General features: G+C 35.8%; 1 protein-coding gene across 1 annotated transcript in view; it reads left to right on the top strand.

Annotated features, from left to right (window-relative positions):
• Positions 1–16,520, top strand: part of LOC127863425 (heat shock protein 75 kDa, mitochondrial-like) — a 56,730-nt gene extending 40,210 nt beyond the window's left edge. Inside the window, exon 18 of the mRNA XM_052402949.1 lies at positions 13,726–16,520. Within this exon, the coding sequence (XP_052258909.1) occupies positions 13,726–13,827 (102 nt within the window). The 3' untranslated portion in view covers positions 13,828–16,520. The remainder of the gene's footprint in view (positions 1–13,725) is intronic.
• The last annotated feature ends 2,780 nt before the right edge of the window (positions 16,521–19,300 follow it).

The following is a 19,300-nucleotide window of genomic DNA, read 5'->3' as shown; positions in this document are numbered from 1 at the left end:
TAACCGATTTGCTTGATGCTTAACATATGCATTTGCCTTGGACAGTAGATGACCCCTATTTAAATTGGGGTCACTAGTTCAAAGGTCAAGATCACTGTGACATTAAGTGTTCAATTGATGTCCGTTAAATATGTCATCAAAGGATTGAGTGATGAATGTCAAGGCCCTGTTGGGGATGGGGATGGAGCATCTGTCTCCGACTGCGAGCTCTTGTTATTTTTTATGTCCCCCACTATAGTAGTGGGGGACATATTGTTTTTGCCCTGTCTGTTGGTTGGTTGGTTGGTCTGTTGGTTGGTCTGTTCGCGCCAACTTTAACATTTTGCAATAACTTTTGCTATATTGAATATAGCAACTTGATATTTGGCATGCATGTGTATCTCATGGAGCTGCACATTTTGAGTGGTGAAAGGTCAAGGTCATCCTTCAAGGTCAGAGGTCAAATATATGTGGCCAAAATCGCTCATTTTCTGAATACTTTTGCAATATTGAAGGTAGCAACTTGATATTTGGCATGCATGTGTATCTCATGGAGCTGCACATTTTGAGTGGTGAAAGGTCAAGGTCATCCTTCAAGGTCAGAGGTCAAATATATGTGGCCCAAATCGCTTATTTTATGAGTACTTTTGCAATATTGAAGATAGCAACTTGATATTTGGCATGCATGTGTATCTCATGGAGCTGCACATTTAAAGTGGTGAAAGGTCAAGGTCATCCTTCAAGGTCAGAGGTCAAATATATGTGGCCCAAATCGCTTATTTTATGAATACTTTTGCAATATTGAAGATAGCAACTTGATATTTGGCATGCATGTGTATCTCATGGAGCTGCAAATTTTAAGTGGTGAAAGGTCAAGGTCATCCTTCAAGGTCAAATATATGGGTTAAAAATTGCTCATGTAATGTCACTTCTGCAATATTGAAGCTAGCAATTTTATATTTGAAATGCAGGTGTATCTCATGGAGCTGCACATTTTGAGTGGTGAAGGGTCAAGGTCAAGGTCATCCTTCAAGGTCAAACATCATATAGGGGGACATTGTGTTTCACAAACGCATCTTGTTTGTAAGATGAAGTTCAGGTTAAGGTTTGTTTCAAACAATGTATTTTTCTGTAACTACTACAGCTATTCATTTGAAACTTACAAAATGTGTTCAGGGTCATTATGTGAGGCCACTGGTTTGTGTGAAAGTAAAATTTCTGTAACTACAACAAATGGTCCATTAAAAGCTCAAATCCCAAATTATCCCAAAGTAGCAAGTGCAGTCTGCCTTTATATAACTATATATGTATTCAATAAAAAGCCACATGTTCAACAAATTTCAGTGACATTGTGCCATAATCTTAAGGAATCTTTAAGTACTTTCTTTTTTTATGCCCCTGGATCAAAAGATGGGGGCATATTGTTTTTGGCCTGTCTGTCTGTCATTCATTCACAGGCTTGGCGAAATTGGAAAAAATCTGCCAGTCATCAGGACAGGCATTCAGAAAATTTGCTGGTCCGTAGAAAATTTAGCTGGACAGAAAAAACAACAAAACAACTATGTACATTAACATAAACCCTTTATTTTAGCTCAACAAGCCACTGCCAGTGCTTTATCCTAATAAGATAACAGTTTGTTAGTTGATAAACTCGTATTTGTTTATTGTATTCATGCGCATTATGTTCGGTAGCTGGCATATTTCAATAGTTTTTGTCTTTAAAATCGGCACTGAACGTTCGTTCAGACAAGAGCTGACCTAGCATTTCTACGAGTTGAGAAGTGTTTTCTTGAAGTTTATGTTGGCAAGTAGTCGTTCATGGTCATTTTTCGTCACGAGGCAACCTTTTCCAACAAAATGGTACATAGTTTACAAAATCAACCGTTGATGTAGGTGATTTTCCTGTGTCAAGAGATACCTACCTTGTATGAATATATTATATCCGATTTTTTTTTATGCCCCCAAAGGAGGGCATAATAATAGTGATCGGACTGTCCGTCTGTCTGTCCGTCTTTTTGTCACACTTTGCGTTTAGGTTTCGAAAAATGCTCATAACTTCTATGTTGCTTCAGATAGGAATTTCATATTTGGCATGCATGTGTATATGGACAAGGCCTTTCCATACGCACACACATTTTTACCCATGTGACCTTGACGTTGAACTTAAGGTCCGCGTTTTGGTTTCCAAATCTGCGTTTAGATTTCCAAAAATGCTCATAACTTTTATGTCCCTTGAGATATAACCTTCATATTTGGTATGCATGTGTATATAGACAAGGCCTTTCCAAACAAACGCACAAACATTTTAACACCTGTGACATTGACCTTGAACTAAGGGTCTGCGTTTAGGTTTCAAAATCTGCACTTAGGTTTCGAAAAATGCTCATAACTTCTATGTCCCTTGAGGTATAGCCTTCATATTTGGTATCCATGTGTATATGGACTAGGCCTTTCCGTACGCACACAAATTTTGACCCCTGTGACCTTGACCTTGAACTAAGGGTCCGCGTTAAGTTTTCGAAATCTGTGTTTAGGTTTCGAAAAGTGCTCATAACTTCTATCAAAGCGTTTATAGGGGGCATATGTCATCCCATGGTGACAGCTCTTGTTTTTAAATTTTGTTTGGTCAAAATGATGAAAAATGTTGTTTTATGACATATTGATAGTGTTAAAATGACTTGGCCACGCGCCCAATACCTGTGGATGTAGTAAGGGGTTTGCTCTTCGAATTTTCAAACTTGAAAAAAACATGATTTGTTTGCATTCATTTCACTTTTTGCCGGTTGCCAGGACCGACATTCTTCTTAAACCTGCTGGACCAAATGGAAATCTGCCGGTCAGGACTGGTGGACCGGCAATTTCGCCAAGCCTGCATTCATTGTTTGTGTGTGACCCATAACTTTAACCAAAACTTTAACCTTCGTTAAAGTTTGGTCATTACTTTTTTGAATATTGAAGATAGCAACTTGATATTTGGCATGCATGTGTATCTTATGAAGCTGCACATTTTTAGTGGTGAAAGGTAAAGGTCATCCTTCAAGGTCAAAAGTGAAAATATACAATCCAAGGGAAGTAATAAGCTTTAAAAGGGAGATAATTTCTAAACCTGCCAAATGATATATTGAAATTTTATTTCAAAGCGGCGCAATGGGGGTATTGTGTTTCTCAAAAACATCTCTTGTTAAGTTCTATTCTACAGTTTTCTGGGTCAGTATTTGGTGTCACTGACAAAGGTAGATAACTCTGACCATCAATTTAGCAGATTAAGGGGACTTGTTAACAGATTTTTATGCTCCCCCAAAATTTTCAGGGGAAACATATAGTTGCCGCTTCGTCTGTCCATGCGTGTGTCCGTCCGTGCACAATTTTTGTCCGGGCTATTTCTCAGCAATTAATGACCGAAATTCAATTAAACTTTATGGGAAGCTTCACTACCAAGAGGAGATGTGCATATTATCAGCCGTCGGATGATTTTTTACAGAGTTATGGCTCTTTGAAATTTTCTATTAACTGTACATATAGTGCAATTCTTGTCTGGGCTATTTCTCCCCAACTACTGACTGAAATTCAATGAAGCTTTATAGGAAGCTTAACTACCTTGAGGAGATGTGCATGTTATTTGTGGTTTCTGGTTAGAAGATTTATTTAGAGAGTTATGGCCCTTTGAAATTTTTAAGTTACTAAACCATCCATTGTATTATTTTGTCCAAAGTTATGCCCCTCAAGACGTTTCCTTTTATCTGAATATATAGTGCAATATTGTGACAAAAAAACAACTTTGGGGAGCATCACCCGTCTCCGACGGTTTCTTGTTTTATTTTTTGACAAATGTCATTGAATGAATTTACTAAAGAATACTCCTATTTGGAATAGTTTGAAAGAATTATAATAACAAGGAAAAGTTCAAATTAAAATTAAAAAGCCTTTTGTGGGCTGGAACCCAGTACCGCTGTTAACAGAAGTCCAAAGGCTACAGCGCATATTGCTAATGTTTTTTGATTTCAGTAATTCTTAATAGCGAGTTATTGCCCATCGTTTATAATTAAATGTAAAAGCGTCTGTGAAATACTCATCCCTAACTTGGTGTGCAATTTTTGTCAGACCTTTACAGAATAATTGTCTCCGATTGCCACAGTCCATATATTCAAGGTTTTGCAATTGTTTTAATTTTTAAGGAGTTATTGCCCTTTGTCTCAAATTACATGTAAAAGTTGCTTGCATTAGATTGTCATAGAATTTTTACAGAATAATGATATTCAAGAGCTACAGCGCATAATGTTTCAAATACATGAAAAAGCTTCTGGTCACAACTCCTTCATTTTCTTCAAATTTTGCATTTCTCAAAGAATAATTATGTGCAGGCGCATGTTTTCAAGGTTTCACAATTGCCTTATTTTTAAAGAGTTATTGCCCAATGTTTGAAATAAAATAAAAATGCTTCTTTGGGCAACACCTGTGTTTTGCATTTGGTTGTTGCATAATTTTTACAGAGTAATTATGTTCAAGATCTACAGCGCATATTTTCAAGGTCTTAACATTTGCGTTATCTTTTTGGAGTTATTGCTCTTTGTTTCAAATTGCATAAAAAGCTTCTGTGCAAAATCGTGCTTTTTAAGCTTCAACTTTTTCTAAATTTTCACAGAATAATTATGTGCAATCGCATGTTTACAAGGTTTCACAATTGCGTTTTTTCACAGAGTTGTTGCCCAATGTTTAAAATAACATATTATATAGGATCTGGCTCGAGTTGTCATATCATACCATATTTTATTAAACAAGTTCAGGAATTTTGTTAGTAAGCGAGCCTTTGGCTTTGGCCTTTTGGTTAAGTTTTGCGGTTAGGTCCACTTTTCTCAGAAAGTATCAATGCTATTGCATTCAAACTTGGTACACTTACTTACTATCATAAGGGGACTGGACAGGCAATGTTAGATAACTCTGGTGTGCATTTTGACAGAATTATGTGCCCTTTTTATACTTAGAAAATTGAAAATTTTGGTTAAGTTTTGTGTTTAGGTCCATTTTATTCCTTAAGTATCAAAGCTATTGCTTTCATACTTGCAACACTTACTAACTATCATAAGGGAACTGTGCAGGCAAAGTAATGTAACTCTGACTGGCATTTTGACAGAATTATGTGCCCTTTTTATGCTTAGAAAATTGAAAATTTGGTTAAGTTTTGTGTTAAGGTCCACTTTATTCCTACAGTATCAAAGCTATTGCTTTCATACTTGCAACACTTATTAACTATCATAAGGGGACTGTGCAGGCAAAGTTATGTAACTCTGACTGGCATTTGGACAGAATTATGGGCCCTTTATACTTAGAAAATTGAAAATTTGGTTAAGTTTTGTGTTTTGGTCCACTTTACCCCTAAAGTATCATAGATATTGCTTTCATACTTGGAACACTCGCAAACTATCATAAGGGTACACTAAAAGGACAAGTTGCATAACTCTGGTTGTCATTTGTACGGAATTATGGCCCTTTTTTGACTTAGTAACTTTGAATATATGGTTAAATTTTGTGTTTCGATCCACTTTACTTCTTAAGTATCAAGGCTATTGCTTTCAAACTTCAAATACTTTCATGATATCATGAGGTTACTGTACCTGGCAAGTTGAATTTACCTTGACCTTTGAATGACCTTGACTCTCAAGGTCAAATTATTTAATTTTGCTAAAATTGCCATAACTTCTTTATTTATGATTAGATTTGATTGATACTTTGAGCAAATTACTCTTACCTGACATACCACAATAGACTCCACCCAAACCATCCCGTGTGCCCTCCCCCCCCCCCCCACTCTCCCCCCCCTCCCTCCCCCCCCCCCTAAATTTTTTTTTTTAAAGATAATCTTACAAATGACCACCACACCCTCACACTATACCCCCCACCCCACCCCCAAATTTGTTTTTTTTGAAACGGTTAAAAAACACAAATATTTATATTTATTATTTTATGTTTGAAATACCGTCCAACCATCGCACCCAAGAATCACCCCACCCCCCCCCCTCCCCCCACCCGTATCCCCCCCCCCCTATTTTTTTTTTTTACGATCATCTCACAAATTACCACCACAGCCTCACACTATACCCCCCCCCCCACCCCACCCCCCCACCCCCAATTATTTATTTTTTTTGAAACGGTTAAAAACACAAATATTTTATTTTATTATTTTATGTTTGAAATAACGTCCAACCATAGCACCCAAGAATCCCCCCTGATTTATTCCCCCCCCCCCCCCACACACACTATACACCCCTCTTCACTCCACCCCTCCCTCCTTTCCTTTGTGATTGAAAATGAGAGTCCCTTCACCTTTAAAAAGAAAATAGATGAGCGGTCTGCACCCACAAGGCGGTGCTCTTGTTAAACTTGCATTTTCAGATGTTTGAACTTAGGGATAAAGTGTTTTACAAACTTGACTGTCTTGTAAACAATATGGTGTTTGTATAGGCATATCATTATCATTTACTTGCACTATTGATTGATGTTAGGTTTACAAGATTGTGTAGATTGATTTCAGGAATATTGACATATAAGACGCAACGTATTTACTTAATTTTATTGTAAGCAAATTCTCATGTAAAAAACAGTTTCTTAAGAAGTTGCTCCCCCTGGGCTATTATTTCTTTACAGGAGGATAATACATTAATTTGCATTTTACATGTATGGTGTATATGATGTTTACATTAAAGACAATGATGAGGCAGAGAAGGTGATGATGATGATGGTGAGGATGAGGATGATGATAATAAGGATGAGGATGATAATAATGAGGATGATGATGATGATAATAATGAGGATGATAAAAATGAGGAGGATGAGGATGATAATAATGAGGAGGATGATAATAATGATGAGGAGGAGGAAAAGGATGATGATAATAATGAGGAGGAGGATGATAATGATGAGGATGATAATACTAATGATGATAATTATGATGATCATGATGATCATGATGATGATGATGAGGATGAACATAATGATGATGAGGATGATGATGATGATGATGATGATGATGATGATGATTTTAATAATGATTTTGATGATAATCATTTGTATGACACCAGCTAGCTGTTTTTCACCTAACCTCTCAATAAAACAAGTAATTTTGCATATATTTGTGTATAACTAATGATACAATTGTGAATACAGACTGTATATAAACATATAATTTAAATATTAATTTTTACTGGTACTTTTGTTATAAAATCATAGCTAAGTATGTCTTCTTTGGTTTCATTCTTTTGTTGGTCTTTATATTTCATAGTGTAATCATTTCCTGTTGTCAGTTTTACCTATAGATGATATTACAAAATAAGACGTACTATCATCACATGATGTACCAGTATTTAAATAGGTGACCAAAATACAGCACGATTATGTTATCTTTCATTTAAAACTGCTAAGAACATATAAACATGCCCGCAGCTATCATATTAAACCTTGTGTATTCATTACAATGCAGAGTTTTATTTATTCTGAGGTAAATTACTGGCAAAGAAGTCATGCATGAACAGAATACAAGGTTATTGTCCACTATTAAAATTAGCATTATCTTTTGAGTTTGAAACAGAAATTAATTAAACATTTCCCACTCAGAAGCTAAGTGAAAACAGCATAAAACCAGAACAGCCTGTGAGTCACTGGCAGGCTGTTCATGTTTTATGCTGTTTGCTGTTCATCAGTAACTAAGGGTTAGAAATGAAGCCTTTAAAACTTGAATCTAGTAAAAAAAGGTCTTTAATTAATTTAACTTTCTAATGGAGTCCAAATCTGTTTAAACAGGGGTGTCAAAGTTCAGGATTATTCCTGAATTCAGGATTTAGGCCCTCAATAACTGCTTTTGATATTGATATAAGTTAGAGGATTTTTTCCTGGTATTTAAGGATTTTTGTCACAAAATGTCATCTTAAACACAAAATATTTTACTTTGACATACCGTATTGTTAACAAGTTAACATAATTTAATGAATTATTAACTCTCTTTTGGCACTGGTCCCCACATGCTAGGCTTATTTTCAGGATTTTAGATTTTGGCCATTTGACACCCCTGTTAAATATGTATCAAAGTAGATAAGGGTTATATCAAAAATATTATTGATGTTTGAAACTTTCATAACCTCAGAGAAAATTCAAATACTGTTAATGTATTCAAATATGTTTTGTAAATGATGAGTACTTTATGATGTATTAAGAGGTACATGTAAATGAGGGCTTATGTTTACAGGTTCTTATGTTTTATTTTCACATTCTCGATGATCTTGTGATTTGAAGTTTCTTTTTTGTTGAAATATTGGAGGTGTTCTCTTCAAAAATAGGGCTTAATGCATGTGTGTTAAGTATTGTTCCAAATTAGCATGTGCAGTTTGCACTTTATAGAACTATATATGTATTACATAAAGAGCCACATGTTCAACAAATTTGTGACATCTTGCCATAATCATAAGTACTTATTTTTTATGTTCAAATCTGTAGAATGAAAATGAGACATTAAGGTTGCAATGTTTAGGCAAAGTTGAAACTAAATTAGAAATATTGAAATGAAATGAAGCCTGATCTAGTTGAGTCACATTTTGGATCAATAAGTTTTGTATCATTTATTTTGTTTGATTCTTGAACATTTGAATGGTTTGTGATCAATTGTGGTTGAATGCAGCGAAGTGTTATCTACATGCATGGTCACATTAAATTGATCTGTGTTTACATCCTACTTTCAGGTGTTATATGGTTTTATCAAGCTTTGATTATACTGATAATTATTGCAATTTTTCACCCTAAAAACCTGCTAAATAACTGGTTTTAGGCAGATTTCTGGCTGTATTCTCATATCTTAAGTTGTTTGCTCAAAACTATGTCTGATTTATATTCTTATATTTATATACCTACTTTACCTATTTATATACCTTTTTTATGCCCCCGGATCGATAGATCGGAGGTATATTGTTTTTGTCCTGTCTGTCTGTCTGTCTGTCTGTCATTATGTCCCAAAACTTAGACCTTGGTTAAAGTTTGATAACTTTTTTGCAAAATTGAACATTCCAACTTGATATTTACCATGCATGTGTATCTAATGTAGCTGCTCATTTTGAGTGGTGAAAAGTCAAGGTCAAGGTCATCCTTTAAGGTCAAAGGTCAAATATCATTGTATTTTTCTTTCTTAAAACTTTAACCTGTGTTAAAGTTTTATCATAACTTTTTATGCCCCCCTTCGAAGAAGAGGGGGTATATTGCTTTGCTCATGTCGGTCGGTCGGTAGGCCGGTCGGTCGGTCTGTCGGTCCGTCCACCAGGTGGTTGTCAGATGATATCTCAAGAACGCTTGGGCCTAGGATCATGAAACTTCATAGGTACATTGATCATGACTCGCAGATGACCCCTATTGATTTTGAGGTCACTAGGTCAAAGGTCAAGGTCACGGTGACCCGAAATAGTAAAATGGTTTCCGGATGATAACTCAAGAACGCATATGCCTAGGATCATGAAACTTCATGGATAGATTAATCATGACTCGCAGATGACCCCTAATGATTTTAAGGTCATTAGGTCAAAGGTCAAGGTCACGGTGACCCGAAATAGTTAAATGGTTTCCGGATGATAACTCAAGAACGCATACGCCTAGGTTCATGAAACTTCATGGGTAGATTGATCATGACTCGCAGATGACCCCTATTGATTTTGAGGTCACTAGGTCAAAGGTCAAGGTCACGGTGACCCGAAATAGTAAAATTGTTGTCGGATGATAACTCAAGAACGCATAGGCCTAGGATCATGAAACTTCATAGGTAGATTGATCATGACTGGCAGATTACCCCTATTGATTTTGAGGTCACAAGGTCAAAGGTCAAGGTCACGGTGACCCGAAATAATAAAATGATTTTCGGATGTTAACTCAAGAACGCTTTTGCCTATGATCATGACACTTCATAGGTATATTGATCGTGACTCGCAGATGACCCCTATTGATTTTCAGGTCACTAGGTCAAAGGTCAAGGTCACAGTGACAAAAAACGTATTCACACAATGTCTGCCACTACAACGGACAGCCCATATGGGGGGCATGCATGTTTTACAAACAGCCCTTGTTTAATATTGAACACAGCAACTTCATATTTGGCATGCATGTGTATCTCATGAAGCTGCACATTTTGAGTGGTGAAAGGTCAAGGTCATCCTTCAAGGTCAAAGGTCAAAATTAAAAACAAAAAAATCATTTCTTCCATTCAATTTCTTACTTACTCCTCGTGCAGCTGCACATTTTTAGTGGTGAAAGGTCAAGGTCAATCTTCAATGTCAAAGGTCAAATATCATTGTATTTTTCTTTCCTATAACTTTAACCTTCATTAAAGTTTTATCATAACTTTAAATATTGAACACAGCAACTACATATTTGGCATGCATGTGTATCTCGTGGAGCTGCACATTTTGAATGGTGAAAGGTCAAGGTAATCCTTCAAGGTCAAAGGTCAAAATAAAAAAAAATAAAAAAAAACTTTTCTCCATTCAATCTCTTACTTACTTCTCGTGCAGCTGCACATTTTTAGTGGTGAAAGGTCAAGGTCAACCTTCAAGGTCAAAGGTCAAATATCATTGTATTTTTCTTTCCTATAACTTTAGCCTTCGTTAAAGTTTTATCATAACTTTTTACGCCCCCGGATCGAATGATCCGGGGTATATTGTCTTTGGCCTGTCTGTCTGTCTGTCATTCTGTGGAAAACTTTAACCTTGGTTAAAGTTTTGCAATAATCAATAACTTTTGCAATATTGAAGATAGCAACTTGATATTTGGCAGGCATGTGTATCTCATGGAGCTGCACATTTTAAGTGGTGAAAGGTCAATGTCAAAGTCATCCTTCAAGGTCAAATGTCAAATATATGGCTTCAAAGCGGCGTCAAAACTTTAACCTTGGTCATAACTTTTGCAATATTGAAGATAGCAACTTGATATTTGGCATGCATGTGTATCTCATGGAGCTGCACATTTTGAGTGGTGAATAGTCAAGGTAAAAGTCATCCGTTAAGATCAAAGGTCAAATATATGGCTTCAAAGAGGCGCAATAGGGGGCATTGTGTTTCTGACAAACACATCTCTTGATAGTCATATTGTAGCTGGGTAAGGTATTAAGAGAACTGATTTTTGTCGTATTCTCGTTGCCATTATCCCTTAACCACTTAGATACATTTTTTGAGGCATTTGTAGTCCTTAACAAAGTTAAATTTAATTTAAGACTTTTCTTTCTAGATTCAAGTTTTAAAGGCTTCATTTTCAACCCTTAGATACTGATGAGCAGCAAACAGCATAAAACTTGAACAGACTGTGAGTTACTCAAGGCTGTTTTGGTTTTATGCTGTTTGCACAAAGCTATTATCGATTTGCCTCTGATTGGTAAAGGGGTTTAGTGAAAATTCCTGACACAGATGGGATTGAACCCGGGACATCCCAGTGGGATTGAACCCGGGACATCCCAGTGGGATTGAACCTGGGACATCCCAGTGGGATTGAACCCGGGACATCCCAGTGGGATTGAACCCGGGACATCCCAGTGGGATTGAACCTGGGACATCCCAGTGGGATTGAACCCGGGACATCCCAGTTTCAAATCAGACAGACACTACCGCGTCACTATAAAAGCTAGCTCATATAGCAAGGCAGTATAAGTTCTCCTTATTCCAAACTCTGCTGCACAATCAATTAACCTGGATGAGCTGTTTACCAGCATCAAGTGCACATTATGCCAGTAACTAACAACGCCCCTACTTGAATCCGGGGAAGGGTAAACTGTCTACAGGAAATATTTCATGGCTGATCCCCACGCAAGCAAGGCATTCATCTTGACCAGTCATAGAGAGATCATGGTGTCATTTATCTAAGATATGTGACAGCATGCTGCATTTTGGCATATAATAACGAAGTACATTTATGAAATTGATGAATGCAAACACTTAAAAATATTGCAAAATGATTTCTTCAGTGAACAAAAGAATAGATGTTAGTTATTATTCCAATTGCATTTTTGGATAACTGAATTTATATGTTTTGTTATTGGGAGTTTTGTTTGTATTGTTACTAAATTAGTTATTTCAGTTATTCAATAAAATGTAGTAGTATTATTTTAAGAAGTTTATGATCTTGAAACAAAATATTTATTTAAAAGTCTACAAGTACATTAGTAACATCTGCAATCAAGGGGTATGTTACTTGGCCCAGAAATATGACTTACTATCCAACATCCCTTTCAGAAAAGGAAATACCGCATTTCCATATTCAGAATATGATACATTATGGCAATACTGTGCTCAAGTTGGTCCCAATTACAGTTGAATGAAAACCCTACTGTAGCTAAGAATCTGTATCATATTAGTGCAGATTGCTATGACCTTCATTTATCATTGACTTAGTTCAATTCATTGATACTGTCTGCCTGTTGGGAAGGAAATAATGTACATGTCATATATCGGTATGCTGACTGATAAGTTTATGAATATTGTAACTATCTAGGGCTGAGCAAGGGACGGTTATATCTCATACAAAATGTAAGGCATGTACAACAGTTTCCCCCTCAACCTATACTGGCATATGGGGATATTTGGGCACATATTTTTCTAACAAATACATTATTTTGAAGTTGACTGTACCTCTAGCAGGGGTGGGCCTAAATCAAACTTTGTTACTTAGTTTGTTCAATCCTCCATTTGTTCATTTATCCTTTCATTCATCCATTTACAGTCAACATATGTATCAAACATGTATCAGCAACATTCTTGATTCTGAAAATTATTTTAAAAAGTCTAAAGCAGTGATGTCAAAATAATAGGTCACCATGTCAGTTCTTAGCAAAACACTTGTAACTACTCTGGAGGCCACATTTATTTCTCAATCTTGTGGAAAAATGGTCAGAATGTTTACTTTGGAAATATCTATAATTATTTTGAAATCGGTTCAAGTGAGTCCAAAAACTGGGTCACTAGGCCAAATCTGAAAAAATACTTGTTACAACTCTTATGACCACCTTTTTGACTTAGAATATTTATTTTGACAATATATAGGCCACGCTTCAATCTAAGTCATGTGTAATTTTGACAATATGTAGGCCACGCTTCAATCTAAGTCATGTGTATATAAAACTAAATTACCAAATCAATTATTGACCCTTTACCACTTAGATATGTATGTTCATGCATTTGAGTCCCTTAGAAAGTTATATTTAATTTAAGACCTTTCTTTGAGTTACAAGATTCAAGTTTGTAAGGCTTCATATCCAAACCTTAGATACTGATTAACAGCAAACAGCATAAAACCTGACTGCGAGTTACTCACAGGCTGTTCTGGTTTAATGCTGTTTGCACATAGCCATTTTCACTTTGCTACTAAGTGGGAAAGAGTAAAACAATTGGTGTCATCGAACTCGGGTGAACGAATAAGGGCCTGCATGGCCCTCTTGTTAAGATTTTTGCTTCTTGGTTCATGCTGAAGTTTAACTTGCCGACTGGCTTTTACTGTGCCTATTGCTGTATTCCCCTTTTGTTTTAAACCATATTGTAAGTTTTCAGCAGAATTAAGAAACAAAAAAGCACCAGCGTTTGTCACTAGACGCTTTTGTTTTCATATAAGCGTTATGAAAATAGAAATTTATATTCTTATTCAAAATGAACTATTACCCGAAAAAACTGCATAAACAACTTTTCTATAGTTACTTTTGGACTTAAAAAAACCAACGGATCTTTACTGTTCATATTTCAGTTGTATGACAATGCCATGGTTACGGCCGGTTTGCTGGACGACCCTCGCTCCATGGTGACACGACTGAACCAACTCCTCGAAAAGGCCCTGGACAAGGTGTGACTCATCCACAGTGAGGCAGCAAACTGTCCCTAGGGGTGGTGGGGCGATATGCAGGACTGGTGTTCATTTACACACTTGGGTGTGTTTTTAACAGCAAATAAACTTTGTGGATCATACTGTGTTTTTGACTTAAGGACTTAAAAGCACTTGTGTTTGTTTTTACGAAAATAATTGTGATAACTTGTTTCTCAGTTCTTTTATAGGAAACTTCTTTTTCTTTTCTCTTAAAGATAATAGTTTCACTGACAAGCCATGCTAAGATTATTGTTAAGATATTATGTATCATTATTGTACAAATAATATGTGTTGTGTTCTGAGAAAACTGGGCTTAATGCATGTGCGTAAAGTGTTGTCCAGGATTAGCTTGTGCAGTCCGCACAGGCTAATCAGGGACAACACTTTCCGCCTTAACTTGATTTTTGGTAAGGAGGGACTTCCTCAAACCTAAAAATACCATAAAAGCTGAAAGTGTTGTCCCTGATTAGCCTGTGCGGACTGCACAGGCTAATCTGGGATGACACTACGCACATGCATTAAGCCCAGTTTTCTCAGAACGCGACTCATATATGCACTTGATAAATGCATCATTCAGAGCTTTCTTTATTCAATGTGAAAATTGACAGACATTGTTTCTAAGTAGAATACTGTTCCATCTAATTTTTACTAAACTACTTACGCAAATATTAGACTACCTATATGACCCACATCACGTGAAAACCATTCTTATGCAATATGCCGCCAGTGTAGCTCCAGATTTATGTGTGCAGTCGTTCAGTCTGGTCAGAAGTTACGCTGTCTGCCAGAAATTTATGCTAGGTTTCTTGTTGTCATTAGCAGGCAGAATAGCTCGAGACCAGACAGGGTGAACTGTCTTAGTGACCTTAACCCTTTTCCACTTAGATACTTATTTTGAGGCATTTGTAGTCCTTTAGAAAGTTACATTTTATTAAAGACCTTTCTTACTAGATTCAAGTTTTAAAGGCTTCAGTTCCAACCCTAAGATACTGTTGAGAAGCAAACAGCATAAAACCTGAACAGACTGCGAGTTACTCCCAGGCTGTTCTGGTGTTTTTATGCTGTTTGCACATAGCACATGCTGTTTGCACATAGCATTTGTAGTCCTTTAGAAAGTAACATTTTATTAAAGACCTTTCTTACTAGATTCAAGTTTTAAAGGCTTCAGTTCCAACCCTTAGATACTGTTGAGAAGCAAACAGCATAAAACCTGAACAGACTGAAAGTTACTCGCAGGCTGTTCTGGTTTTATGCTGTTTGCACATAGCCATTTTCACTGTGCTTCTGAGTGGGATAGGATTGAATTTAATAATGATAATTAATAGCATTGAATTTAATGATGTTGGTACTTTGATTTTTTACTTTTCAAAGGAAATTGACATAAAAGTGAAAGGGTCATTTCTTTCTGTGTTCTGTTTGTAACTTTAGGCATGCTGATTGAATTTTAATCCAGGTGTTTAGCAATATTTTGTCATGTTACTCTGCCTTAGCTTGTAATTGCGAGGACTTATCAATGTTCATAATCAGCAAATATTGCAAATAATGACTATGATATTTCTATGCACGGTAATTAAGTTTAACTTTATATTGCACGAATATGTTTTGGCTATTGTTTAAACAATATGCATTCAATAATATGAGTTTAAGCATTTACATATTATATAAATGCAAGAGTAGTGAGTACAAGGTCGTATAATCTTGTATTCCAGAATTTTGCATGCACTTGAGGTATTTTCAAATTTGCAACCATTTTTTAAGAAAGGGCGTACATTTATGTTTTCAACTTGTTTTTTATGCTGTTTTGGATGTGTTCAGTTCACCCTGCTCAAGCAGATAAACATTTCTGTTTTTATCTGTTTGAATGTTTTCTGATAAAAATTCTGGACCACTGACCTATGATACGATAATTTATTGTTTTCTTCCTTTTGAAAAGAATTGTGTTTTTCTACTTTATCAAAATATAGTGTTTATATGTTAAAAGCTTCATGCTAGTATTTCAGTTACTTGTAGAATTAGCAAGGAATAAAACAGTTCATTTACCCCAGTATAATGAATTAACAAAATCCATGCATAAAAATACATGCCTAAATTGTGATTAACTGGTTGTGACTTTGATCCTTGCCAAAAGAGTCAAGTTTTTTTTTCAAACAAAGGCTCTGAACTGGAAACACACTCCATGCCTTATCAAACACATTAAATATAAAGATAATGCATACAACAATTAGTGAATACAGCACTGGTATGGTTAAGATGAGAACACTTTTAAACAACAAAGTGCTAAGTTCTGACTTGATAGTCTAGTTCTCGATTGTTGCACTTGAACTATGCTCCGCAAGGATATGTATTGTGAGTTTCAACTAAGTTTTTACTGATGATAGTGGAACAAAATGTTGTGTTATTCTAGATGTTTATATTTCTTTAGATATTATATAACATAAAGCATTTTTGTTGTTTTTGCTATGCTTTTTCACATATTTCTATCACAACTTGCTTTCTAATTTTGCTATGGTTTTACAAACAAAATGATTGTTGACAGTAATGTTTTTTATGTAATGATATAGGAAGTACATAATACCATAAAAGTATTTACATTTAACCACGTTAAACTGTTTATGTTCTTAAAATTGTCTTACTTTAAAACTTGTGTGAATATATCTGAATATACATGTTCTGTATAATCAATGTCTGTTTTCTGTAAGAAAGGTACGACTCCAGTGTCAAATGCTGCAACAAGCTATAGAATAATTGCTGTTGTTATGCCCCTTAAGAGAGTAATAGAGTAATTCCTATGGTCAATCCATCCTTCAGTTTGTCAGTCTGGCCATGCTGAATATGCAGAGCTAAACTCTGGCAGCATTAATGGGATTCACATGAACTAAATATGATGTTATAGAACATCAGGGGGAAGTGCCGAGTAGAAGGGATTGAAGATATTTAAATGAAACTTAGTTGATTGATATTTAGAAAGAATGCAGAGTACAAGAACCACAATTCTCCTATCTGTATTTTTGGAGTTATTTCCCTTTCGTTTATTTTTAGCTCAGGTGAGCTTTCGTGATCGCTTTTTGTCTGTCGTCCGTTGTGCATTGTGCGGAGTCAACATTTGCCTTGTTAACTCTCTATAGGCCACATTTATTGTCCAATCTTCATGAAATTTGGTCAGAAGATTGGTTTTAATGATATCTTGGATGAGTTTGAAAATGGTTACGTTTGCTTGAAAAACATGGCTGCCAAGGGGCGGGGCATTTTTTCCTTATATGGCTATAGTAAAACCTTGTTAACACTCTAGAGGCCACATTTATTTTCCAATCTTCATGAAACTTGCTCAGAAGATTTGTCCCACTGATATCTTGGATGAGTTCAAAAATGGTAACCTTTGCTTGAAAAACATGGCTGCCAAGGGGCAGGGCAGTTTTCCTTATATGGCTATATATGGCGATAGTAAAATCTTGTTAACACTCTAGAGGCCACATTTATTGTCCAATCTTCATGAAACTTTGTCAGAAGATTCATCCCACTAATATCTTGTATGAGTTCAAAAATGAAGCCGGTTGGTTAAAAAACATGGCCGCCAGGGGCTGGGCATTTTTTCTTATATGGCTTTATAGAGTAAAACCTTGTTTACACTCTAGAGGCCACATTTATTGTCCAATCTTGATGAAATATGGTCAGAAAATTTGTCTTAATGATATCTTGGATGATTTCGAAAATGATTACGTTTGCTTGAAAAACATGGCCGCCAAGGGGCGGGGCATTTTTCCTTATATGGCTATATAAGGCTATAGTAAAATCTTGTTTACACTCTAGAGGCCACATTTATAGTCCGATCTGCATGAAACTGGGTCAGAAGATTCATCCCAATAATATCTTGGAGGAGTTAAAAAATGATGCGGGTTGGTTAAAAAAACATGGCCACCACGGGGGCGGGGCTATTTTCCTTATATGGCTATAGTAAAACCTTGTTAACACTCTAGAGGTCACATTTATTTTCCAATCATCATGAAACTTGGTCAGAAGATTTGTCCCAATGATATCTTGGATGAGTTCGAAAATGGTTTTGGTTGCTTTAAAAACATGGCAAAATTATTTGCTACTAAAAATAGAGATTTGTTAGAGACAATTAATTTCAAGGGAAGTAATTTATTTAATTATAAATCTCAGATTATATATTTCCTTACCACTAATTTAAATTCTTTTCACAGTTACTGTACAGATTTTTTATTTTGATTATTTATAACTCAAATGATTGATTTGTCAAAGGATTTTTTTAATGATATAATTATCATTTCTTTCCTGTACTTATTTGTGAATGGTAGGTTTCATTACATACCTGTGGACTTAGCTGGTCAATAGATAGATGATGAACTCTGGCTATGATCTCTTTGATAAACCACAGGCCTTGGTTGTCAGTGATGTCTGACTTGGTCATTTTTGACTGACTACAGACCCCCCCCCCCCCCCGTTATATTGTACAAAATCCAAGGGAAGTAATAAGCTTTAAAGGGAAATACCTATACCTGCCAAATGGTAAATATAAATGTTATTTCAAAGCGGCGCAGTAGGGGGCATTGTGTGTGTTTCGGATGAATTCGGAATACATCTCTTGTTCCCAAATCTCAAGGTCAGTATCACATTTTCAGGGCAAAACAATTCTTTGGGTGCATTCGGCACGAACAATGTTGGCCCTCTTTATAATCAAGCTATTCCCATAACTTTGCTTAGAGTCATCCATCATTTTGTATCGAGAGTTCATATACTAGAACACCGTCATGTTCAAGATTAAAGTCCTAATGTTTAGTTTTCTAGTTAAAAGTTTTATTACTGGTACATACTTTTTATGCGCACTCATGCATTGAAAGGTAGTAATATAACTTAAAAGGACTGAACACTCATTTTGATTAACTTGAAGAAATTGTTTACACCACTTCTTATGCATTTGTTGTCATAAGCTATACCACACTTACTAGTTGTAGACTGCTGTCAATGAAATTACCATTTTCAAAATTTCATTTATAAACAATTCATTATTTTCTTATTTAAACTGCATATCATTCCAACATAATCATTTATCATTAGAAATATAATATCATGTTTGTTTCAAATTGCTGTCTTCGGTAGTAAATTAATGTCGTCATGTTAACCACTTGAATGTTTTTCCTGCTTTCTACAATTAATGATTTTTCCAAAAAAAATGGGCTCATATTTCAAAGTCTAAATCAGTGGTAAACCATTTTGAGATTTGATTTTTATACGCCCATTTTGAAAAACGGGATGTATTAAAGTTTCACCCTTGGCGGGCGGGTGGGTGGGCGGGCGGTGGGTGGGCAGCGGGTGGGTGGGCGGCGTCCACAGCAGTGTCAGCTCTATATTTCAAATAGTTTTCATCCTATCTTCACCAAACTTGGTCAGAAGTTGTATCTAGACAATAACTAGATCAAGTTTGAATAAGAGTCATGCT

The sequence above is a fragment of the Dreissena polymorpha genome, unplaced genomic scaffold, assembly GCF_020536995.1.
Source record: "Dreissena polymorpha isolate Duluth1 unplaced genomic scaffold, UMN_Dpol_1.0 chrUn008, whole genome shotgun sequence".
NCBI classification, from domain to species: Eukaryota; Metazoa; Mollusca; class Bivalvia; order Myida; family Dreissenidae; genus Dreissena; species Dreissena polymorpha.
This window is presented reverse-complemented; position numbering and strand designations above follow the sequence as displayed.